General features: G+C 46.7%; 1 protein-coding gene across 1 annotated transcript in view; it reads right to left on the bottom strand.

Annotated features, from left to right (window-relative positions):
• Positions 1–20,626, bottom strand: part of DCLK3 (doublecortin like kinase 3) — a 43,940-nt gene extending 23,314 nt beyond the window's left edge. The window contains exons 1-3 of the mRNA XM_055558575.1: positions 20,605–20,626; positions 18,580–18,889; positions 13,716–13,900 (exon numbers count right to left, since the gene is read on the bottom strand). Coding sequence (XP_055414550.1) covers positions 13,716–13,900; positions 18,580–18,889; positions 20,605–20,626 — 517 coding nt within the window. The remainder of the gene's footprint in view (positions 1–13,715; positions 13,901–18,579; positions 18,890–20,604) is intronic.
• Between the last annotated feature and the right edge of the window lie 4,366 nt (positions 20,627–24,992).

Genomic DNA, 24,992 nt, shown 5'->3' with positions numbered 1-24,992 from the left:
TTCATCTTCAAAGGTGTAAATATTCCCCCTCTCAACTAAACTCAGCCTCACCAAAAGCAGAGACCATGGATTACGCAAACTCCCTTCCTCTGTCCCAGGATATATAATAAGCATGTGAGACTGGGGAAACCCTTTTCCAGTACTAACTTCAGCATGCATATCAGGTCTCAGGCTTCCGGCTCTCCTTGCAAATAATTGAGCGTTTCTAGTTTCCGCACTGGTTAGACATCCTACAACAGACCTTAACTAAATGAAACAAATGAGATAAAAGAAAATATGGTCACAGACATCCACTGACTACCAGGAAATGAGACAAGGTAGCGTTTGCCAAGGACAGATGATACAGGGAGGGAGTGTATTTCTTCAGAGTTTTGTGAGGCTTCCTTTCCGAGTTGCACAAAGAATGTGAACACAGGGTCAGAAGCGCTTATTTAAATCCTGGTCCTACCAGACTCTGAGTAGCTGTGTGACCTTGGGAGCACTATGTTACCTCTCTGAGCCCTCTTCCACGTGGGCTAACTCTGGCGCCTCGCCTCTGCATGCTGTTTCGCATAGAGTGGGCATTCAACTGTGTCTGTTTTCTTCCCTCTCCAACAGAACAGGTCTCATAACCTTCGGTTTCCTCCCAATCCACATACATGTCAAGGGCGAAGAGGACATGATGCTAAATGTGACTCGGCAGGGTGCATTTGTCATTTAAGTAGCGACTGAAACAGAAAACCAGTAGGGACAGGATATTAAGAGAAACACCCAGGCAGATCTAAGCATCCGGCTCCTGTGGGTAGATAAACTTCCTGCTCACTGATCCTAGGACTCTCTGGCTGGTCTGAGCCAATAAACTCAGTAACTGCAAAAGCATTTTGCTGTTATTACCTCTGATGGGTTTGGCTCCAAGCAACTGTGGCCTCCTCGCTGCTGCCACAACTCAGATGAATTAATGTAACCTCGTTCCACAAGGGTCAGCTCTACACCTTTTTACACTGAAAAGGCTACCAAAATGACTGGAAGTCACATGAACCCAGTTTCCTATCCAATCATTTATCAGTATTTTGTCCAGGCTGCTAATCATCAAGTTTAGGGTCAAGGGAAAAAACACACACACACACACACAATGAAAATATACTGCTAACATGAATCTTTTACTTATATTCTTTCATGAAAACAAAAGGAGTGTACCATTTCCTGCTGCTGCTAAGTCGCGTCAGTCGTGTTCAACTCTGTGTGACCCCATAGACAGCAGCCCACCAGGCTCCGCTGTCCCTGGGATTCTCCAGGCAAGAGTACTGGAGTGGGTTGCCATTGCCTTCTCCAATGCATGAAAGTGAAAAGTGAAAGTGAAGTTGTTCAGTCGTGTCTGACTCTTCGAGACCCCATGGACTGCAGCCTACCAGCCTCCTCTGTCCATGAGATTTTCCAGGCAAGAATACTGGAGTGGGTTGTCATTTCCTAGTCATTAAAAAAAATGCGGTACATCTGTCTTTATTTATTTATTTTTGGCTCTGCTTCTGAGGTACGTGGGATCTTAGTTCCCCAACCAAGGATCGAACCCAAGCCCCCTGCCTTGGAAGCCCCGAGTCTTAACTACTGGATCACCAGGGAAGTCTCTTCCTAGTCATTTTTAACCATAACCCATAGGTCTAAATTACACCACAAAGAAAAACTATGCCTAAGCTCAGCATCCACTTTGGAATTCTCGCCTTGGCTCCTATAATAACACACTAGAAAAAGAAATAGGAGAATCATACCCAAGTTGCTATAGGACATAAATAATATATAATCACTCTTTAACCATTTACAAATTCTGAGTATTAAAAGAAATGGAAATTGGTGTTTTAAAACATCTGGTTAATAAGCAATGCAACAAAAAAAAGCCCATTCAATGCATCAAGTGACATGGAATCTTCCTTCCTAACAGGGAAGCTCCACTTGAAATTCTTTCCCTTTATCAACCTCTTATTCCTTGATGGTGTCAACAGACTGATTACTGGTGGCCTCAGTAGGCAGTGCTAAGAGACGATTCACTTCCATTTGTCTATGGGAGAGGGAGAGGAATTGGCTGAAATCATTTTCCTTTTCACTGAGTAATCATTTGTCCTGGGAGTTTTCCAGGGGCTGTTTGGGAACAAACTCATTTTGCTCATATGCAAATCTGAGGCAGGAGAAACATTTGCGAACTTATATTTGATTATGCAAACATCCCAAGGAGGGTTTTCCTAAACGAATAAAAAATTGGAATGCAGCCTTTTACTAAGCCTAGTTACTGTTTCGTAACTAGGAAGCCTGAGTAATGTCTGTATTGATCAAAGCCGGGAAAATTAACAAGGGTAAGGTAATAAAATAAAATGCTGCTATTTACTGTCTGTCATCACTGATGACACTCTAATGTCGTCACTAATTAATCTTTATTACCGATAGGACATCAGGAACAGAGTAATTAGAAAGACTTTCTCCTGCACTCATCTCAGAAAAGTCCCAGGTTTGGGGTTCTCTCTTACCTGCTAACCTTCTTGTGCCAGTTCCAAGTGCCTCCCAGCATGTTGGCACAAAAGCTCTCTAGGGTCTCTGGGTGAGGGATGTTTGCCAGTACTTATTAGAACAGATGCCTGATACATTTTTCCCAAGGTACTCGCTGATTTAATGATGACATTTACTGTCCCAGCTACCTTGAAATTGTGATGCATTTTATGCGGTGCCTCTGTTGTTTACACACACACACACACACACACACACACACACACACACACACAAGTCGCTCAGTCGTGTCGGACTCTTTGCGACCCCATGGATTGTAGCCCACCAGGCTCTTCGGTCCATGGGATTTTCCAGGCATGAATACTAGAGTGGGTTGCCGTTTCCTTCTCCACTGTTGTTTATAAGGGGATTCTAAAGTACGTGTCTTTGCTCATTTTAAAGCTCATCTCTGACCCCCTCAATATCTCTCATCCTCCCCCGCTCAGTTTTCTGGCTCACCCTGATCTGGTCCCACTTCATCAGCACATCACGGTTCCCACTTTCTTCTCTGCTAGCTTTATTTTGTCTGATGAATCCTCCTGCTTATGCAAGCCAGAAGGTATTCTCCTCTCTCCTCAGACATCCCAGGTCATCCCAAGATAAAAAGGATCCAGGACTGAAGCATGAACTTTTCCCTGTTGTCACTCACCTGCTTCTTTTGAGCACCCTGCTAAAGTGGTAAAACCAATGGCTCCCATTCGGCAGGGCTTCTCAAATGCTAATTGTGACACCCCCAGGGACCATGTTAAAATGCAGATCCTAATACAGTCAGTCCGGGTGGAGGGTGGGGCTGAGCTTCTGCAGTTCTAACAAGGTCCCCAGGTGGTGCAAGGGTGCTGGCCCCTGGACCACACTTTGAGAAGCACAGCTATAGGCCTAAGCTATAGAGAGAAGCTGCAGGTAGGGGGCGCAGCAGAAGGGGGCAAGGTAGAGCCCTGGGAACACCCTGGCAGCCAGGGGACAACAAAGCAGAGGGAAGCGAGGAGTGAATCACGAATGGAGGAAGAACCGGAGCCCTGGTGCACCTGAGCATCCTGAGGATGCTCATCCTGGTGCCCCTGAGGATGAGGTGACATCCTCCCCAGGGGGGACCCTGAGGATGCTGGCTGAGGTCCTGTGAGAACAGGTAGGGCCTCTGGGACCCCAAGCTGGGCATTAATATTAACACGACCTCGTTTGCTCCCAGGCTGGTGAGCTTCAGATATCTCAGTAACCACGACAGATAACCTCTCCACCCGCGGTTTGTCCAGATGAAAAAACGCTTCTCCCGCCTTCTGCTCATTCCATCGCACAAAGCCTTCAGGCTCCTCTTTTTGCCCGCTGCTCTGTGTCCCACCGTTGTCCCTCACATTGGTCCTTCTCTGATATCCAATGCCAGTTGGTTTTGACCGACGCTTCCGCTGGGGATAGCTTCTCTTTCAGGCTGACCCCTGGGTTTAATGTTTCTTCCAACACTCCCCAGCTCACCCACGTCTGGGGTATCACTGCTCACTCAGTAAAATTACAAGAGGGCACAGCTCCCAGGCCGGGCTGTGGTTTCCTATGACCTGGATTTTTAATCCTGATTTGTTGCAGCTCAGAGATTCACAATAACCTTGACTGGGGCTGATGTTTTGCTTCTCTCAGGACTGTTCAAGGAGGTTCAAGGGTGTGTGTTTATTTGGAAAGGGAGCGCTAAACTACATCCCACCTCGGGACCCATCTCCAGCTGACTTGATCCTGCCAGACTTTGTATTTTCCTTCTTCTGTCTGGTTATCACACCACAGAGCCTTCACCGGCCCACTGGTCTCTACCCACCTGTGTCAAAACAACATTCAAACACTGGGCTAGACAGAGCTTTACCACGCTCTATCCCTATAGGTGAGGCGCAGAAACCATTCTTTATTTTTGCCACACTCCATGGCGTGTAGGATCTTAGTTCCTGACCAGGGATAGAACCTGCACCCCCTGCATTGAAAGCACAGAGTCTTAACTACTGGACCACCGGGGAAGTCCCTGTGGCAATCATTCTAAAAGCAATTCCTCCATTGTCTTTTTTCTAGAGAGATGAGCATATCTTACTCATTTCTGCATCTCTGTGCTCTGGTTGGACAGATCTCAGAGTGATGTAAAAACACGTGGTATATCTGTACCAGCCACCAGCACCTCCCTGTAGACTCTCGTCCCTCATTATCAGACACATATCTGAGGGGCAGGCACAGACCTCCACTATCCATTATTGGGAATGCTCTGGTGGTCCACTGGTTAGAACTCTGTGCTTTCAGTGCCAAGGGTGATGGTTCAATCCCTGGTAGGGGAACTAAGGCCCCACAAGCTGCATGGCACAGCTCAAAACACAAAAACAAAAGGCCTGCCATTACTGTAAGCACAGAGGAAGCAAAGAGCTTGTGGATTCTTAGAAAGTGGTTTTTAAACGATTTTGACTTCTCTGTAAGACCACCTCCATGTGCACCGTATAATTAAATAGCAAGCAAGTAAAACAATTCAAGAGTAAATGTTCCAAAAATATATATAATTTTCATTCATGTATAGGAGAAATGAGACATTTGAAAAACACTGGGGCTGCTTATGTAAAATAATAATAAAGGAATGTGATGAATAATTTTGAGCCAATAAATAAGACAACTTAATGAAATGGGTGGATTCCCTGAAAGAGACATGTTACCAAAGTTCACTCAAGAAGAAATAAATACCCTAAGTAGTTCCACTGTGCTATTTACCTGAGGTTTATTTTATTTTTCTTGGCTGTGCTGCACTGCATTCAGGATCTTAGTTCCTTGAGTAAAGATCAAATCCATGTCCCCTGCATTGGATTATTGGAGTCTTAACCGCTGGACTGCCAGGGAAGTCTCTACCTGAGGTTTAGATACAACAGACTGAGGAAGAACTTTATATAAATATTTAAGGTATGGTCATTACATGATTGGTTGGTTTTACTGGTAAAAATTCTCAGAAATTGCTTATATGGAAATATTCATCTTTTGTAAACAAAAGCAATGTCATGGATCAATCTAAGAAAGATACAAAGAAGGATCTTAAGAAGGACCATGTGCTGAAGGCAAAGGCCATGTAGGTGAAAAATCTGTGGGTATCAGAATTAAAAGGGCCAACAGTCCAACACCCTCAATTTTTAGATATGACTGTAGACCAGAGAGGTTAAGCAATTAGCCCAAGCCACACAGCCAGCTACTAAGAACTGAAACAGACCCTGAATCTTTCTGAGCAACAGTTCAGACAGGTTTGCAGGAGTCATTTGTAACCATGGAATAAAGCAAAACTCATGGGATCAGCCAGAGGAAACAAAGCCGGACTCAGACTCATCAACAGGCAACAATGCCTAAGCAGAGCAGCCTCAGTTTAACTCTGCTCCAATTATTAAGCCAGCCAACATCCCAACTGGGCAAAATAAGGTCACCCAGTGTTCCTGCAGCTGGCAATAAACAAGTGAGCTCGTCCCTGATCCCTGTAGACAGGATGAGCTAAAAAAAAAAAAAAAAAAAAACTCCCCAAAGTGAATTAAGATTCCAAACAAAGAAGAGTGATGCTAGGGGAAAGCAGATTAAGGTATAACCTTTTCTTCCTTTAGGGAATTAAAACTGGACTTGGTTTTCCTCTCATTGGAAAGTAGGGAAGTCACAGTGCAGGGACTCTGACTGCCTCCAATAAGTATTTAATACTATAAAGCTCCAGCCCAATACCCAACCTGAGTATCAGAGCCACAGGGTCCTCAACTGCACCTCTGCTAGCAGAGGAGTTCCTCACTGCCGAGGGAGCCTGCACGGCCAGCACCAGCCCCGCCTCCCAGGAGACAAGAGGTAAAGATGGTAACAAGACAACAGGCAGAAGGTCACCTACACAGAGGAAGCACTCAGTACCTCGTAGTTAGATCAGATGGACAACGGCGGCACCAAGGCAACAGCTCTCCTACTAAGAAGACCATCTAGGGCTTCCCTGCTGGTCCAGTGGCTAAGACTCTGGGCTCCCAATGCAGGGGGCCCGTGTTCACACCCTGACTGGGTAACGAGAGCCCGAAGACTGCAACCAAGAGCTGGCATGTCGCAACTAAAGATCCTGCGTGCCACGACCAAGACTGAAGATTCTGCAGGTCACAACTAAGATCCGATGCTGCCAGATAAACAAATATATATGTAAAAATGCCAATCTCAGTGAGTAGAAACTTACATGGTTCCCTCAAACAGCCCCACTGCTACATCTAGGCCTTTTGAGAGCATCATTTACAAATACTTTTCACAAAGGCTGCTTCCTTCCAAGCCTTAATAGGGGTAAACCTTGGCGGCTCTGGCTTCTCCATTTGGGGTTAAGCTTCTTCAGGATCCCTTGTAATGCCGTCTCTTGACACTTGCCCAAAAATATGTGATTTGCAGGGATGAAGCCTATTAAGTAAATGGGCCTTGCCTGGCAAGATTCCAAACACCCAGCCCTGATGGCAAGCTTGTGGCAGACTGTCCATAAACAGGTATTGCAGGAATGAACCTAACAACTCCATAGTCGTTTTTAGGAAAACAGCCTCGCAGTCAAGTTCACGATTCTCAGAATGGCCCAGGTGATCAAGGCAATCCTGTACTCGGGATTTTTTTTTTTAATCTGTTTCTGCCCTCAAATCTACTGACAGTTCCCCAGTCATGGACGCTGCAAGTGCCCACTCAGACGCCCTTACCAGGCTGCAGCTGCCACCTGCCAGCTCTTCTGATTGATGGGGACGGGAAGGGTACAAAGACAGGGCCCTTACCCCACAGGGAGACCAGCTCCTTGAGGCCGTGCAAGCCGCATCACTCCCAGCTGAGACCACATCCTTGCTTAGCTGCATCCCTCGCTCACCTTATTCCCCCACCTCCTTCTCCTGTCAGCCCTCCCGCCAAAGTCACCCGCACAGGAATCCCGACCTCAGGGTCCGCATCCAGGGAACACAGACCCCCACCACGGCCCCAAATTATGAGAGCTCTTTACATTTGGTTATTTTAGAGGATAGAACCACACTGCAAGGCATGTGAGATCTTAGCTCCCCGACCTGGATTGAACCCTCAGCCTCTGCAGTGGAAGTGTGGAGTCCTCACCACTGGACCGCCAGGGAAATCCCAAGAAGTCTTTCAATTTTAAAATAAGAATGAGCACTAAGCGCTTTGCGTTTGGTGGCGTTTTTCCAAATTCCTAAGTAGAAGGCATTCCTTCTCGTGTGTTTCATTAAAAACAAAAGGCAATGAGGATAAAAATCCACCGTGCATGTTTTTTTCCTCCGTTAACATCCTCACTTAAGAGCACTTGACACCCACACATTGTGTGTATGACCACAGGGAACAAGCTGAGACAAAAGAGGCCCAGTCTGCCTCCGAACCCACCCTTCCCCATGTCGACACAAACACTCCACTTGCCTTTCTAGAAAAACCCCTTAGCAAGGACACCCACTTTGTCCTCTGATGAAGAAAGCACAGGAAACTTACAGCACCAGGCAGCCGCCGGTGTCTTTGCTCCGTCCTAAAGACAAAGCAACTGGAAAAAAAGCCAATAACTGACAAACCTTCCCGAGAACACGGAACCCGCAGGGATCTTTCCACTGGGTCTCTGACTTTTTACTTATCCCCCGTTTCTCCTTAATGCAAGTGTGGATTCCTGTTTTTCTTTCATGCTACAGGACTGCTTTGGCAAAGACAGTCTTTGAAACCAGCAAACCATAATAAAAAAAAACAAAAACCCCAGCAAACCTCCTCAGTTATACTGTTCTTGTAGAAAATGAGCAACACTTGGCAATTCTAAATTTACTATTAGTGGCATTAAAGAGAAAGCAGTAGAGGTTCTAAAAGCTGCTGCACAGCACACATAACCTTGCACTGGGCACTTCCTCATAATGAGTTTACTGGGGAGGTCTGCCACCCCTGGGCATTGCTTGACTCCCAAGTTCTACAAAGAAAAAGGAGCTTCCATCTAGTTCCTTTTTCCTTTTTAAATTAACATTTCCATGATTTTGGTTTTCTTAACTCAAACACAGTACATAAAATAAAAGGACTCCTTCTATTTTGTTTTACTTTAACCAGTCTGACCTGTCAGTTCGGTCTTGATTGTCACTGCCAGTGGCCTCTGATGGCATCTTTTATTATCCAGACTCAAAATACAAACATGTTATTACCAACAAGGGGCAGTCGTCAAAGGGAAGACTGTGATGTTGGAGCTACTGATGTCTAGGACCAGTCAGAGACACCTACAAGCGAGTTTCAAATTCTTGGGAGACGCTGTCTCAAAGAGAAAACAGTGACCCCACGCTATTTGTCTCACAGCGTCTGTAACTCTGCGCTTAGACTGTGGGTGGGCTCCGATGATTCCTACCAGATGCCCGGTTCCTTTGTATACCTTTTCTCTCTATCCCTCCTTCGTGCCCTGAATTTTTTTTTTTTTTTTTAACCACACCTCGCAGTATGTGGGATCTTAGTCCCCCAGCCAGGGATCCAACCCGTGGAGTCCTAACCACTGGACTGCTCAAGGGAAGTTCCTTGAGTTCATTTCAACTCTAGCATAGATCCATTTGTTTATTCAGAGCCACTTGGAAAGGCAATTAGGGCACAGGGAATCTAATGAAAGCTTTGTGTTTTTCACTTCAAAATACAATTAGCTAGTGGTCAACTATAAGGCCAACATTTTAAAATTACATATATTATATTGTTTTCCTATATAACAACAACAATCAGTTGGAAAATACAATTTTAAAGTAAGAACATACATAATGTTAACATACATATAATTCCTAGGAATGAGGTTAGCAAGAAATACATATGATCAACGTAAGTGTTAGGCAGTTGGACTCTTTGCGACTCCATGGACTGTAGCCTACCAGGCTCCTTGGTCCTTGGGATTTTCCAGGCAAGTGTACTGGAGTGGGTTGCCATTTCTTTCTCCAGGGGATCTTCCCAACCCAGGGATCGAACCCAGGTCTCCTGCATTGTAGGCAGATGCTTTACCATCTGAGTCACCAGAGAAGCCCAAAAATACTGGAGTGGGTAGCCTATCCATTCTCCAGGGGATCTTCCCAACCCAGGAATCGAACCAGAGTTGTCTCCTGCATTGCAGGCAGATTCTTTACCTACTGAGCCATCAGGGAAGCCCATAAGAAAAATCACAAAATGGAGAGAGGAAATAGGATATCCGTTTAAATAATGGTTCCAGAACGTGAAGTCCTAATAGGTTAAACATATCAGTTCTTTTCAATTGGGATTTGTAGGTTTGATGTCATTTAAACACTAATGCAATTTTTAAAGACAGACAAGAGGGAAATGAGTAATGAGGATAGTAAAATATATTATAGAGCTATAATTACAATGCCTTGGTACTTACACAAAAAGAGCTGAATTTCACAAAAAAGAAAACTGTAGCCCCAAAATAGATACTACCTCACATGAGAATTTAATGTATAATAAAGGATCATTACAAAGTAATTGAGAAGGGAAGGATTTTTATTCAATACTGGAACAACTGGATAATAATCTGGAAATGCAATGCACTTGGATTTTTATTTGACAAGCATGTACCAAAATAAATTCAAGGTGAATTAATTACAAGTCATAGAAAAACAAATAAATGGTACTTTAATATTAAGTACCATCTTAATATTTAAGTACTTAAACATTAAGTACCATCTCTTCAAGCCACTGAAGAGAGAACAAGTTTGGAAAACAGAAACATTAAAGATGATCACAGGTAAAAGATCCCAAGAGTTCTTATGTAAAGAAGAACTTACGTAAAGTTCTTATGTAAAGAATTTTAGTGATGCCACCCTACCCACAGGGACAGGGCCAATGCTGGGTGTCAGGTAGCGAGGTGCCTCAACCAGTCAATGCCAAGAAGCTCAGTGGCTACCATAATACAAGCTTCTTGCCCCTGTGAAATCCCACTGGACTGAGCACGTTCCTCCATCTCAGATCCTCCCAGGTTGCTGCCGTGGTGGGAGAGACACCGTGCTAGTGCCCTGGCTCTTACTCACTCTCATGAGAAGTGACACACAGCACTTCCACCCACCCAAGCAACCCAAAGGGTGTTGGGGTGGACTGTCCCCAAAGCAGACTTCGACTTGGGTGGGACTCTACCTAAAGCAGAGCCTGGGGGAAGGCTTTGGGTTGACTGGGGGAGGTGAGCCTGGGACATACTGGAGGAGGCGGGAGAAACGAGGCAGTAGACGAACATGAATGAGCAGGTCACTGCTGTGGGCAACCTGGCCTCAGCCCTGCTGGGAACCTCTGGGGAGAACAGGCAGAGGACGTCCAAGGGTTGGCCCACCAGGGGGACAGGGAACTGTGGTATGTATCTACCCATCGCCCCCATCAGTGGTTCAGGGCTGCTCCCAGGAGCACTAACCTCCCAGAACTTCCAGGCCAACCATGCCCCTTGCAGCCAGGGAAAGCCCTCCAACAGGGCTACAGTACATTGCAAGAAAAGCGTCAGGACAGGGGCTGAGGCGGTGCCATGCAACCATCTCATCCTCTGTGGGGGACTCACAGCATCTGCTAAAGAAGGGAAGATGTGGATATCTGGAGAGCACCAACTGTCTCTGCCACAGATGTAAAGACTCAAGCTCCAGAGGATTCTTCAGCCAATCTGACACCTACAGAGCATCTGAACGAAACTGAATGACCAGCTTCATCCAGTCCATTCCTGGAAAGACGCTTCTAAAACCAAGGCTATTATTGCTGGGAGATCTGCTCCCCAAATCAGCCCTGAGGTGCAAAAATGCTTCCTGAAGATGCCCTGGACTAGCTTGTGGGTGTGGAGATGGCTGTTAGGAAAAATACCCCACCAGGGGATTCCAAGCCTGTTTGCATGTAGTATGTGGTCTCTGAGGGTGACCAGTAAGGACTAGCTTACAAACCACTGACCACAGGTTCCAAAGAAAACCAGCAAGGGAAGCCTGCATGTCTCCCTGGAGGCCCTGGGAGGTGCTGCCATGAAGGGGACGCCTATGTAGAGACCAAGAGACAAGTGGAAGTTTGTCAGGCGTGAGGACAGACAGGGTGGATGCCACTTACGGCAGCTTTTTGCTCTTGTTGGTGCATTAGGTTAATAATTGATACAAAAGGGAAATACCAAGTTACCTGAAATTTCAAATTACTTAATGTGAGACTTCCCTGGTGGTCTAATGATTAAGAATCTGCCTGCCAATGCAGGAGACAGGGGTTCGATCCCTGGTCTGGGAAGATCCCACATGCCATGGGATAAGTAAGCCCACGTGCCACAACGACTGAGCCCGAGCTCTAGAGCCCTCGAGCCGCAGCTACTGAGTCCACGAGTCTGAGAGCCCGTGCCCTGCACAAGAGAAGCCACCGCAGTGAGAAGCCCTCACTCCACAACTAGAGCAGCCCCCGCTCAGTGAAGACCCTGCGCACCCAACATAATAAATTTAAAAATACATAAAGCCAACATTTAAAATAAATAAATTAATTAATGCCAAAAACTTTCATTAATACAAGATTTCACTCTAGCCACCAGAGATTTGTTTTTGTGACCTTTTTTTCACGTGTGTGTTTGGGTGGCCTCATGTTCTCTGCCCTTCTCTGCCGCAAAATGCAGTTTCCATCCTTCTCGTTGCATAATTACCTAGAGACCATTTAACCAGCACCACGCCTGCTCTCTCCTCAGAGAATTTTTTGAGCTTCCCTGTCCAAAAACACAGAGCAGAAAGTGAATTGCTGGTGCTCTTTGAAACTGAAGGCAGATCACCAAGCTCACGTGACATGGGATGACAGCTTCAATCTCAAAACCATCCCCAGTTTTCTCAAACGATTATCCCTTTCCTCCAACATACAGAAGACAAAAAAAAGTGTTTCTGACCTTCTCCAACGGGTCAGAAGTGGCAGGCACAAGAGATGGGTTAACTCGGAACCTCCGAATGAACACTAATGAAATGTCCTGGAGAGGGAAAAAGGGACACCGCAAGATGCAAGAGCTTCTCAGAAATTGGTTCAGGAGGGCCTTGGTTAGTTAGAAAAAGTGGGGTGATGGATGTGGCTGGACACAGTCTGCCCTAAAGCTCTTCTGCTCCTCCCGTGGATGCATATGGTCCTTTCCTGGGACAGAGGCACCCCCAACTTCCCCCATTCTCCGACCCCCACAACCAAGAGTCCGCTCCTTCTCCCAATCCTTTCCTTCACCGTCCACATCTGGTCAATCTCCAAGTCCTAGGGACTCCACTTCCTAAATGTCTCTCAAATCTGATGCCTCCTCTCCATTCCCTTAACTACTTGCTACCTACATGCACCTTCTCCCCCACCCCATTACATGAGTCCTGAACCATCTGTCTCTGACCTTTCTTCCTACCTGTCCCCTCCCACACCCCTGGACAAAGTGATGTCTCTGAATCATTAAGTGGGTCATCCCTCTCCTGCCTCAACTGAACAACTCCAGTGGGTTTCCACCTGTTTCTTGAATTCTGGGGAATCCTCAGATATACTCTAGGGGGTTCACAATTTTCCAAAAGTATTTTTTATTTAACTTTGTGCTTTCGCTTGAATGATCCTCTTTGTAAAGATTATTACTAGAAAATCAACAGAAACATATTCTGGGTCATCTGAATGAGGATGTTATGACCAAGTGCTACCACATAATTCCACTCTGTGTATTCTTGCATTTATGATGTAGCTGGTCACAAGAAACAGAATTATTATTTTAATATTATTTTAATTGTCACAGGCTAGTGAGAAAACAACAAATCAGAATTAATTCAGACAAAGGAAACTGAGAAGGGAGCCATCACATGACCTGTGTGGCATGGCACACAGCATCCCAAGCTCATAAGAACCTGAAAAATCACCCAGAAACCGTGATTTAATTTTAGCAAGAATGACTTCATCCATCACATTTAATTCATGGAATTAATCTGAATTTATTCAATTTGTAGCTGTGTTGATATTTTATTCACACATTTGTTTTGGTTTTATGGTCATAAGGAAGCTCTAAATATGAAAAGTTTAGACATATTTAAGGCTACCACATATTTGAATTGCACTGTAATAAAAATAATTTTAGCCACCACTAGACGCTCTAGCATTTTTCCTCCTTTAAATAAATTCACATATTACTCGCATTTGAGAAACTCAGGCCCTCAGAATGAGGCTTTAAGTTACAAAACACAGTACATGTGGTAGAGACAGTGACAGTCTCTGACCTTCCCATCCACACACCCCTCATCATTTCCTAGCCCTCTCACCATTGGTTCTGGCCAATGGGCTGCAACACAAGCAGCGATGCATCGGCTCCAGGCTGAAGCATGGAAGAGCCAGAGAGCAACCCTCCTGCGATCTCATCCAGCACTGGCGACCACACAGCGGACAGTTTTTCCAAATGGTGTGGCCGCAAGAGGAGAACGCTCTGTCAGCTTGGCCTTCCACTGACCTACAAAGGACACACAGTGCGAGTGAGAAGTAACCGTTGTTGGGTGAAGCTACGAGGGGATGAATTTAATTTGTTACTGCAGCAGAGCTGAGCTTATCCTGACCTCACGAATGGCCATCCACCTCCCTGAACAGGCCCTTCCCATCATGGTCCAGGCTGCAAACACCTTTTAGTTCAATGACCTGAACACACCAAACTGCTTCTTGGCACCTTACCTTTCTCATCCTGTTACTTAATCCCAGAATGCCATTCCCCACACTCTTCTGTCCTCCTCCTCATCCTGCCATGCGATTCATCCTTCAAAAGCTAGTTCAGATATAATTACCACCAGGACATTTTCCTCCCTTCTCCAACCTTCTTTCCCGCATTACCCATGAACTCTACAGAATGCTTTCTTGCCATGTGATAATTACATGTTTACATGCCTGTCCCCACCTTACCCCCAAACACACTGTTGCAAGATCAGCGGCTTATTCATCTCCACACTGTCAAGACCACCACGCAGGAGAAGCAGGCAGCATTTGGCAATTCGGCCAGGAAAAGCTTCCTCCAGAGGACTTGTCCTAAGATACTGCAAGGAAGCTGAGTTGAGATCCATCACCCCCCAGAGAAAACACTTTACCGAAGAGCAAAAGCTCCAGGAAGTCCCAGCCGTCTCTGCCCCAGTTCCAGACCGGACACACGGGGTTCTGAGAAGCCTGAGCCATCCTCATTATCTCCCCAAACTCAGTGTTCTTCAGCCCCCACTAAGGACTCAGACTTTACCTGGCAGGCCTTAGCCTAGGCTTTGGTACTCAAAGTGTGGTCCACACTTAAGAACTAAGGGATGGGATTTCCCTCGTGGTCCGGTGGCTAAGACTCTGAGCTCCCAGTGCAGGGGCCCGGGTTCAGGGAACTAGATCCCACATGCCACAGTGAAGATCAAAGATCCTGTGTGCCATAACCCAGGGAAGCCAAATAAATAAATAAATTTTTTAAATAAGAAGAACTGAGTAGCTAGTGAGAAAAGTGGAACCAGATCCCAGACACCTGGGTCAAAACCCACATTTTAGCAAGATCCCAGGTGATTCATGTACTTGCAACATTTGAGAGGCACTGACCCAAGGTACCCAAACGGAATCTCTCCATCCTGACAGGTAACTTTAATAACCATACTTTTATACACTGATGTACGTAATTATATCGCAATAAAACTGAAAGATGAAAAAGAATTCCTAAAAAAACACAACACTTTCTCATCATAATAATAACTGTGAAATGTTTTATATCACTGAATTCTCAGAACAATTCACTCACGTCCATTTTACTGATGAGGAAACTGAGGTTCAGAGTGGTTGAGTACTTTGCCCATTATCACACAGCTCTGAAGAGTCAGAGTCAGGGTTTGAAGGCAACTCTCTTGGACTCAAGAATTGTAATCCCCATCACCACACACTACATGACACCCTGCCATTCAGGAACAGCCTTCCAGATCTTCCAGCCTTCCAGAGATCTCCATTTCCCTTCACCCAGCCGTACCCATCACCTCCGACACCACTACGCCTCTACATATACCACTCTCCCCAAGACACTGCCAGCTCTCCCTGGGCAATGATTTTATGGGCTTGGTCAATAATTGTTGATGAATCAATAAAAATATTTCCTCCTTGATCATCAGACAACCCTTTGAGGATGGCTGGACAATGACTATTAAGCTAAGAAGGTGAAGACAGTGAGGTTCCCAGAGAAGTCCAATGCCTTGCACCAGGTCACCAGGAAGCCTCAGACCTCTGGGAATGGACCTGAATTCCCTGACTCCCAGGACAGATGTCTGCTTCCCCATACTTCCACTCTCCCTGTATTTCCCTCTTCTGACCTACATTACCAGGAACTTAAAAACATCCTTCCCAAAGAACTCCCCCACATATGCATCTTCAAAAGGGGCTCTGTGTTACTGACAGATGGGCCAGATTTAGACATTCACAGGGGGCCACCACAGAAAAACCTGGGAAACTCTGGATACCAGATACAACAGCCCCCTGGATGCAAGGAAAGGAAACATCATCAGGCAAGAGCCTTCAACTAGTGAAGCCTATCCAAGCCCCTCACAAGGAACCCAAATTTAGGCAGAGGCCCCTGGAAAGCCAGGCTGGTGGAGACCCATCACCCTCCCTGGCCAGGCACCAGCCGGTCCCTGGAGTCTGTGGTATTGTGATTCAACTGGTCAAGACAGCCCTTCCTTTCCCTTTATTGTCTTCAGAATGAAGCTAAGGGGACTTCCCTGGTGGCCCAGTGGTTGAGATTTTGCCTTCCAATGCAGGGAGTGTGGGTTCGATCCCTGTTCGGGAAGCTAAGAGCCTCACGGCCCAAAAATCAAAACATAAAACAGAAGTGATATTGCAATAAATTCAATAAAAACATTAAAAAGCGTGCACATCACAAAATTGTTTTAAAAAGAAAGAAGCTAAGACATTTACCCAGTTCCACATGTAACCAGAAAAAAGCAGCACACCTGCCTGAAATATTCAAATATTTAGGAAAACATGGGAGGGACATTTCCCTCGAACTGGTTAAAAGAGGGTTGAGGGAAGGCAAGAGTGAGATCCTGTGGACAATGAAGCAATGCTCCATTTTGTTTTGCATTATGCCAAAGCACCATGCCACCCTTTGGACACCCACCAAAGGCACCCAGATGAGGTGATTAATGGGCTCTGACTCCCTGTTGGTTAAACTAGTGCCTAGGCACAGAGCTCCATCCGTCAGGAGGCACTTTGTGAAAATTCTCACCAAGGCACTCTGCAGGCTAGCACAGGCTGCCCAGAGCTCGTGATACAGTCGTACTCAAGAAATGTTTGGCTCGGTTCCCTAGCATCAGATCCCGAGACAGGAATTTCTTAGGAAAGTGTTTCATTAGCAAGTATCCCTAGGAAAAATACTGGTAGGGGAGTGAAGACGTGAGGCCAGAAAGAGAAGCCAGAGCAGCAATGATGCCTGGAGGTCAACACGATGCCACTCTACAGTGGATTTCTACAGATTCCAGAAGCCCCAGCAAAGAGGGTCTTCCTCCAACAAAGAGGGGGGGCTGGCAGCTGGAAATGAAAGCACCCGGGGCCCCAGTGTGCAGAAAGGGCTCTGAGGGGACACTGAGTGACAGTGGAGAGTCCCTGACAGCCCAGGGTTCAGTATTCCTTTCTCCAAGGTTCGCCCAAAGCATGGCCACGATACCGCTGACTCAGTTATTCTGCAGCCTCACGGGGTTCTCATATTTCTTTTGGCTCACCCAAAAAGGACCTGGCTCAAAGACCTTTCAAACCTTCATGGAATGAGTTACAGAGCCTCTTTCATAATTGTTTCCTGACTCTCTTCTTTCTCCCATGAAGCATTTTCTGTCATTAACCAAAGCAATCCAAATATTAAGCTGAAATGTTTTCCTGAAGTTGGGCTGCCAGGCAAACCCAACAGCCTTTTCCTTTTTTTTTTTTGTTTTTTTGCTTGCTAGGGCCCCTGCTTCTTGCCACTTTGCCCCTTAAGGATAAGCACAATGCTTGGCTACTCTTCTAAATGCCCCATTCGTTGTGTTAGTGATTGTTAGCTCAACGCTAGCTTGCAGATCACCTCTATAAGCAGTAAATGGACTAAGTTCACGGCTCCTAACCCAACCATCAAGGCACAGGATCACCTAATGTCAAGATGATCGACAAGGAAGGACCCAGCTTCAACTTGACAGCTGTCATGTTGGACAAGACAGAGAGTAAAGGACATGGAATCCACAGTGGGGGGCGGTGCAGGGGGATGGAAAGATGACTAACTGTTGACGATGAATAACAACTGAGTTCTCTCCACAACTTCTCCTCACCCTCCCCTCTCCCAGCAGGCAGATACCCCGAAAAGGTGTCTCCAGACACCTCTGCCCAGTCCTGTACGGCCTTCTCCCGTCTCACAACACCTTGCCCCCAGAGTTAGACAGGAGAAGGCTGCGGAAATGCAATCCTATATTTGAAATCATTGATGGGATATTTCACGAATTCATTTTCTTTCCTTTTCTTTTCTGTTCATGCCCCAAATGCTCTGCCTGGAGCCTTTTCTCCTGCGGTCTTTAGTTCTTCTCTGTGTTTCTTTACTTCTAAGGAGAACTGCCTTTCCTTTAGCCGGGTCACAGAGCTGCAGGAAACCTGGGTTCAAATCCCAGCTTGGCTGCTATCAAGCCATGTGACCATGGGAACCTCCGTTTGCTCATCCGACAAATGGGAATAAATCCACCTTCCTTATAGGTCTGTGGAGAGGATGAAATGAGGTCAACTCTAGGTAAACCACCTGCTACGTCGAGATGCTCAATACAGATACAGGCCGGATTGCTCCCTCGCGGCTCCCCTCTCCTGCAGCCCCACCGCACCTTGCAGGATGTCCCCTCGTTTCCCAGGCCGGCCCCTCTGGACAGCGAGGGACAGGAACCCAGCTCGGGACAGCGTTAACCCCGAGGAGGCGAGTTTCAGCTGGTGTGTACACACACACAAGCACACGCGCGCGCGCGCATATACACGCGCGTACAAGCACTGCGCGCTTGCTCCGGGCACCCCCGCGGGACCCGCACTGAGGCCCCGCCGCGCACTGAGCGGGGTCTCCAGTCCCGGAGACAGAAGGGCTCCCCCTATCCTGGCGGCGGCCCCGACCCGGTGGGCGCCCGAGCGCACAGCACTTACCCGGGATGGGCCGAGTGGGGCAGCCGGGGGCGGGCCGGGCGGGGGGCGGCGGCGGGCGCGGGGAGGGCGCGGCGGCGGGCATGGCTTGGAGGCCCGGACACGGGGCCGCGGCTCGACGGCAGGGCGGGCGCGGCGCTAGCGGCGAGGAACCCGCGCCGCCTCCTCGGCTTGTTCCCTCCCGCCGCCCGCCTTATGCTGCGCCGGGCGACAGCCACGGGGAACGTCTCCGGGGGCGCCGGCTTAGCAACCGCGCGCCCGCCCCGCCTCCCTCCCCGCGCCCGCCCCGCCCCGCCCCGCTCCTCGCCCGGCCCTGCAGGCAGGTGGGGCCCGCTTTGAACTAGCTCGCGCACCCCTTTCTTCTCCAGAGAGCGCCCGAGGTGGCCCTCGGGGACCCCTCTGGAGCCCCGCCTCTCCCCGCTGGCAGGGCGCGCCCTGAGCTAGGAGCGGTCGGGCTTTGAACCTGAGCCTCGCCCACGTCCTCTGTGGGTGGCGGACCAAAGGCGTTCCCAGGATCCCGGCAATCCTCACCCCTCCTGGCGGTTCAGAGACCAGGCTTCCCTCATCGATCCCTTCCCCCTACCCCATCCCCACTATGGTCATATACGGACCCCGCAGCCGCCCTCTGCGTGCCCCCCCCAGACTCAGAGACCTGCGCCCACTCTGTTCACACCAGTGACCTCTAAGATATAGCTTGCAAACTGCCCTCCAGCCCCATGTCTTCCCGGTACCATCCAACGGCTGCTCAGTGCCCCCTGCATTTTTCTACCCCTTCCAAGCCCACCACGCTTATAATCCCCCCCACTTGCAGAGATCCCCCATGTCTGCAGTCACAATCCCTTCTCCTCAAAGAAGGCTCCCAGGCCCCTCCCGGGAGAGATGATTAAGGCAGGGAAGACCATGCCGGTGTTGGGGAACAGGATTTGCCACTCCAAACGGTCTCTCTTCGAAATATTATTTTAAGCTGGTTATTTTTTGACAAACAGCAGAGAGGGGAAAAACTCTGAAAACCAAGTAGGAGTTACCCTTGTGTAAGAAACATTTATATTTGTAAAGGAAATCTCCGTTTATTACATGTCTCCTTTACCTGGAAGAGAAGGACCAAATCTCTAAAAATTCCTTTTCCCCCTCCTTTCATTTCTAATTCTTTACTGAGTCTTGTCACATCATTTCTGAGTTTTTCTTTTTTTATTATTATATGAAATATATATCGTTATTCTCCACATTTTTAAATGGAACTAACATAGAGCAAGCATTATTTCCCAAACTTATTTGAGCACATAGTTATATTAATATATCACGAACAAATGGTTCTATACGAAGAATAAATGACAGCTCATGTGCAAGACCTAGAGAAAGATATTTAAAGAGAGATGATTTTCTCTTTCTTTTTTTTTTGTTTGTCTATTTCATGAGGTTTGTGGGATTTTAGTTGAACCTAGGAACTTGACGTGAATGTACAGAGTCCTAACCACTAGGTCACCAGGGAATTCCCTAAAAATTCTAATCATTGGAGAAAGCAATGACAAATCTGCATCACAACCTTCCCCCTTTATACTGTGCTTTTCCTGGTAACCTCTACACCCTCAAGATCCTCTTTTGTCTTCAGTTGAGGATGGTATGTAAGGCGAGGGCTTTAGCCATTTGGAAAGTTACTCAGTTTTTCTGGGGCTCTTCCATGTACGTGTGTATGTTTGCTCAGTCGCATCCAACTCTTTGTGATCCCATGGACTGTAGCCTACTAGGCTCCTCTGTCCGTGGAATTTTCCAGGCAAGAATACTGGAGTGGGTTGACATTTCCTACTCCAGGGGACCTTCCGGACCCAGGGATCAAACCGCCATCTCCTGTGGCTAATGCATTGGTAGGCGGATTCTCCACCACTGCGCCACCTGGGAAGCCCTCTTTCATGTATACCTGTTGTTAAACTTGACTTGATTTTTCTCCGATTAATCTGTCTCATGTCAATTCTGAGACCAGCCAGAAGACCCTAGAAGGTAGAGGAAAATTTCTTCCTTACCACCACCTACCTCTCCACATGGCCACTGACATGATTACAGCCGTGGTCTCGATTTTCTTTGATTCATCAGGTCACCGAATGGCCTTGTCTGGTGTTGGTGTTCTGTGCACTTGTTCATGTTGACAACACCTAGGCTGAGGACCAAGCCTGTTCCCAGATGTCAGGGTCTGTCTTCCTCTTCCTCACACATAATAAACACTCTAGGAGAAGGCTATACTACATTGGTTCAGCAGCTCAGAGGTGATCTTAGGACTAAATCTCTTTCCGTGGCATCCTTTAACATATTACCTTCTCTCCTCAGACTCAGACGGTTGCCTCAGGGTCATTGAACGGCTGCAACAGCCTCTGGAAGCCACTGTACAAAAGAGCTTTGGCTTCCAGCTCGTTTGATGGCCACAAAGTGGTCATCAGGGACCATTTGCAGCAATAGTGAACAAAATGACAAATGACCTGCCTCCCAGTCACTCCTCTCTAGTAGGGAGGAGCAAATAATGAAATAGCAAGTATGGTGATAAATGGCAAGGAGAAAACAAACAAGGAGAAGGGAATGGAGGTTGGGACTGTGTTGTTTTAGGTTGGGCAGACAGGAAGGGCCTCACTGACAAGATATTTGAGCAAAAGCCTGAAGGAAGACGCTATCTTGCAATTTCTCTTGGCGGTAGATAGCCCCTTGGCTACTTAAATATTTTCTTTTTAGAAGCCACTGCAGCCACTGTTCTTGACTCTATGATTTAGGAGTAGACAAAAGTTTCAAAACCAAAGTTTTAGGGAATTCTCTGGAGGTCCAGTGGTTAGGATTCATGCTCTCATTGCCAAGGTCCCAGGTTCAATCTCTGTTCAGGGAAATAAAATCTCATAAGCCTCAGGCAAAAAAAAACCCCACAACAACTGAGTTTAGAAAAAGGTTTAACTTTTGTGAAAGAGGATTCGGATGACTTGTTTTTTCTTTCTTGTAAAAGCAACAGCCCAGCAAGGTTTAATTACTGTCTACATAATCATTTATAAATTCATTAGATAAACGCATTAAATACATACAAAGAACAGCTTAGCTCAAGTTATCAGATTACCTCCCAACAGTGAGGGATAAACATGATACATCTCATTGAATACTGGAAGAAACAGTTACCTGCTCACTGAACACATATTCTCTTTCTGACTTAGTAACAGACCCCAATTTTTAGCTGAACACACTGCAGCCTGGAATAAAAACTAGATTTCCTAGCCTCCCTTTGTTAGTGTACCAAACTGTGGTCGGCTTGCCTACTATGCAGCAAAGCCAGTCTACTGATACCAGGTTGTGATAAAGGAAAGTACAGTGTTTATTGCAGGACACCAGCAAGGAGAATGGGCCGCTCATTATCCAATGGCTGAACTTGCTAATGTCTTTCAGACAAAGTGTTTTTAAAGGCAACATTTGGGGTGAGGGTTGCAGCTCATGGGCCTTCTTCTGATTGGTTGGTGGTGAGGTAACAGGATATTTCAGGAATCTTAATCATCAACATTCTGGTTCCAACCAATCTGAGATCTGTGTGCTTGTGGTCAACATATGGTCACCATCCTCCATTTGGGTGGGGGGGCCTTAGTTTCTGCAGAGCAATGCAAAGATATGCAGCAGATTGTTATGTATATTCCTTGAGGAGGAATGAGGACTGTTTTGTAGTGAACTACTGCTTAACCTATCCTTAGTGTTGTTGCTTGACTGCCTCAGCTTCTGCATTCCCTCACTTCCCTAATTAGTAACTGCTTGAGTCTGCTCTTTGGAACTTAGGAAACTCCTAGGAGACTAATGCCTTTTTCAAGGAACAGGGGGCACAGAGGGGATTTTGTACCCCAAAAGGCCCTGTGGGGACCTGCTCAATATTACCTTTCCCTACCTTTTCTGAAAAAAAGACTCCTCCAGCCTGAGAGGTCTAGGGGCAGGATAAGAAAGGGAATAAAACTTCAGAAAGGAACTTGGCAGGTGAACTCCATCTTAGTGGGGAATTCAGACAGCTTCACTGTCTGCCTCTCAACCCTCACCTCCTGCCAGTTCCCCAGGGAGGCTATAGGCTCCCGCTAGTGCAAATTCCTTGCTTTGTCTTGGCCACTGTCTCTTTCCATCCACTGTTCCATCTGCCCCATGCAGCCCTTACTCAAGCATCATCTCCTCACCCTAAGTAAACTGCAATGCACCTAACGAGTCCTAACTATTCTGTCCTCCCTATCAGCGGAAGATAGGAAAGTAGGGTGTTGAAATGGCTGCATCGTGATCAATCTGGCTCCCCTTCAGTAATAACAACTGGCACAGTTAGTGACACATTCCATCCAGCTGGTGATTCCTATCAACCTTAAAGTCAGCCAGAACGCCTTGGTCAGCTTGGGCAGACTCATCACATACGACTCAAGTCCACTCTGGTAGACTTCTTTCAACAAGGAAGAAGTCAGGGAATTCCCAGGCAGTCTAGTGGTTAGGGGCTTCCCAGGTGGCACTAGTGGTAAAGAATCTTCCTGCCAATGCAGGAGACTTAAGAGGAGTGGGTTCAATCCCTGGGTTAGGAAGATCCGCTAGTGGAGGTGATGGAATTCCAGCTGAGCTATTTCAAATCCTGAAAGATGATGCTGTGAAAGTGCTGCACTCAATATGCCAGCAAATTTGGAAAACTCAGTACTGGCCACAGGACTGGAAAAGGTCAGTTTCCATTCCAATCCCAAATAGAGGCAATGCCAAAGAATGCTCAAACTACCACACAATTGTACTCATCTCACATGCTACTAAAGTAATGCTCAAAATTCTCCAAGCCAGGCTTCAGCAATACATGAACCATGAACTTACAGATGTTTGAGCTGGTTTTAGAAAAGGCAGAGGAACCAGAGATCAAATTGCCAACATCCGCTGGATCATGGAAAAAGCAAGAGAGTTCCAGAAAGACATCTATTTCTGCTTTATTGACTATGCTAAAGCCTTTGTGTGGACCACAATAAACTGTGGAAAATTCTGAAAGAGATGGGAATACCAGACCACCTGACCTGCGTCTTGAGAAACCTATATGCAGGTCAGGAAGTAACAGTTAGAACTGGACGTGGAACAACAGACTGATTCCAAATAGGAAAAGGAGTACATCAAGGCTGTATATTGTCACCCTGCTTATTTAACTTCTATGCAGAGTACATCATGAGAAACACTGGGCTGGAAGAAGCACAAGCTGGAATCAAGATTGCCGGGAGAAATATCAATAACCTCAGATATGCAGATGACACCACCTTGATGGCAGAAAGTGAAGAGGAACTAAAAAGCCTCTTGATGAAAGTGAAAGAGGAGAGTGAAAAAGTTGGCTTAAAGCTCAACATTCAGAAAACTAACATCATGGCATCTGGTCCCATCACTTCATGGCAAATAGGTGGGGAAACAGTGGAAACAGTGTCAGACTTTATTTTTTTGAGCTCCAAAATCACTTCAGATGGTGATTGCAGCCATGAAATTAAAAGACACTTACTCCTTGGAAGGAAAGTTATGATCAACCTAGACAGTATATTGAAAAGCAGAGACATTACTTTGCCAACAAAGGTCCATCTAGTCAAGGCTATGGTTTTTCCAGTGGTCAGGTATGGATGTGAAAGTTGGACTGTGAAGAAAGCTGAGCGCTGAAGAATTGATGCTTTTGAACTGTGGTGTTGGAGAAGACTCTTGAGAGTCCCTTGGACTGCAAGGAGATCCAACCAGTCCATCCTAAAGGAGATCAGTCCTGGGTGTTCATTGGAAGGACTGATGCTAAAGCTGAAACTGCAGTACTTTGGCCACCTCATGAGAAGAGTTGACTCGTTGGAAAAGACCCTGATGCTGGGAGGGACTGGGGACAGGAGGAGAAGGGGATGACAGAGGATGAGATGGCTGGATGGCATCACTGACTCGATGGACATGAGTTTGAGTGAACTCCGGGAGTTGGTGATAGACAGGGAGGCCTGGCGTGCTGCGATTCATGGGGTCGCAAAGAGTCGGACACGACTGAGCAACTGAACTGAACTGAACTGAACTGAACATATGAAGAAGTAAAATTTGGTGCCTTGCCGCACCTTCTCCATTTCCTCCAAAGACAGAACACAGAAAGGTGCTGACACTATAGCAGGGGTCTGTAAACTTTTTTTGTAAAGAACCAGGTAATAAATATTTTTGACTTTGTGGGTATGTTGTTTAGTCGCTAAGACGTGTCCAATTCTTTGTGACCCCATGGACTGTAGTCTGCCAGGATCCTCTGTTCATGGGATTCTCCAGGCAAGAATACTGGAGTGGGTTACCATTTTCTTCTCCAGGGCATCTTCCCAATTCAGGAATCAAACTGACATCTCCTGCATTGGCAGGCAGATTCTTTACCACTGGGCTACCTGGGAGGCCCTATGGTCTCTGTTACAACTATTCAAAAA

This window comes from Bubalus kerabau, chromosome 20 (assembly GCF_029407905.1).
Source record: "Bubalus kerabau isolate K-KA32 ecotype Philippines breed swamp buffalo chromosome 20, PCC_UOA_SB_1v2, whole genome shotgun sequence".
Taxonomy (NCBI): domain Eukaryota; kingdom Metazoa; phylum Chordata; class Mammalia; order Artiodactyla; family Bovidae; genus Bubalus; species Bubalus kerabau.
The sequence above is the reverse complement of the archived record's forward strand: the minus strand, read 5'-3'. Positions and strand labels throughout refer to the sequence as shown.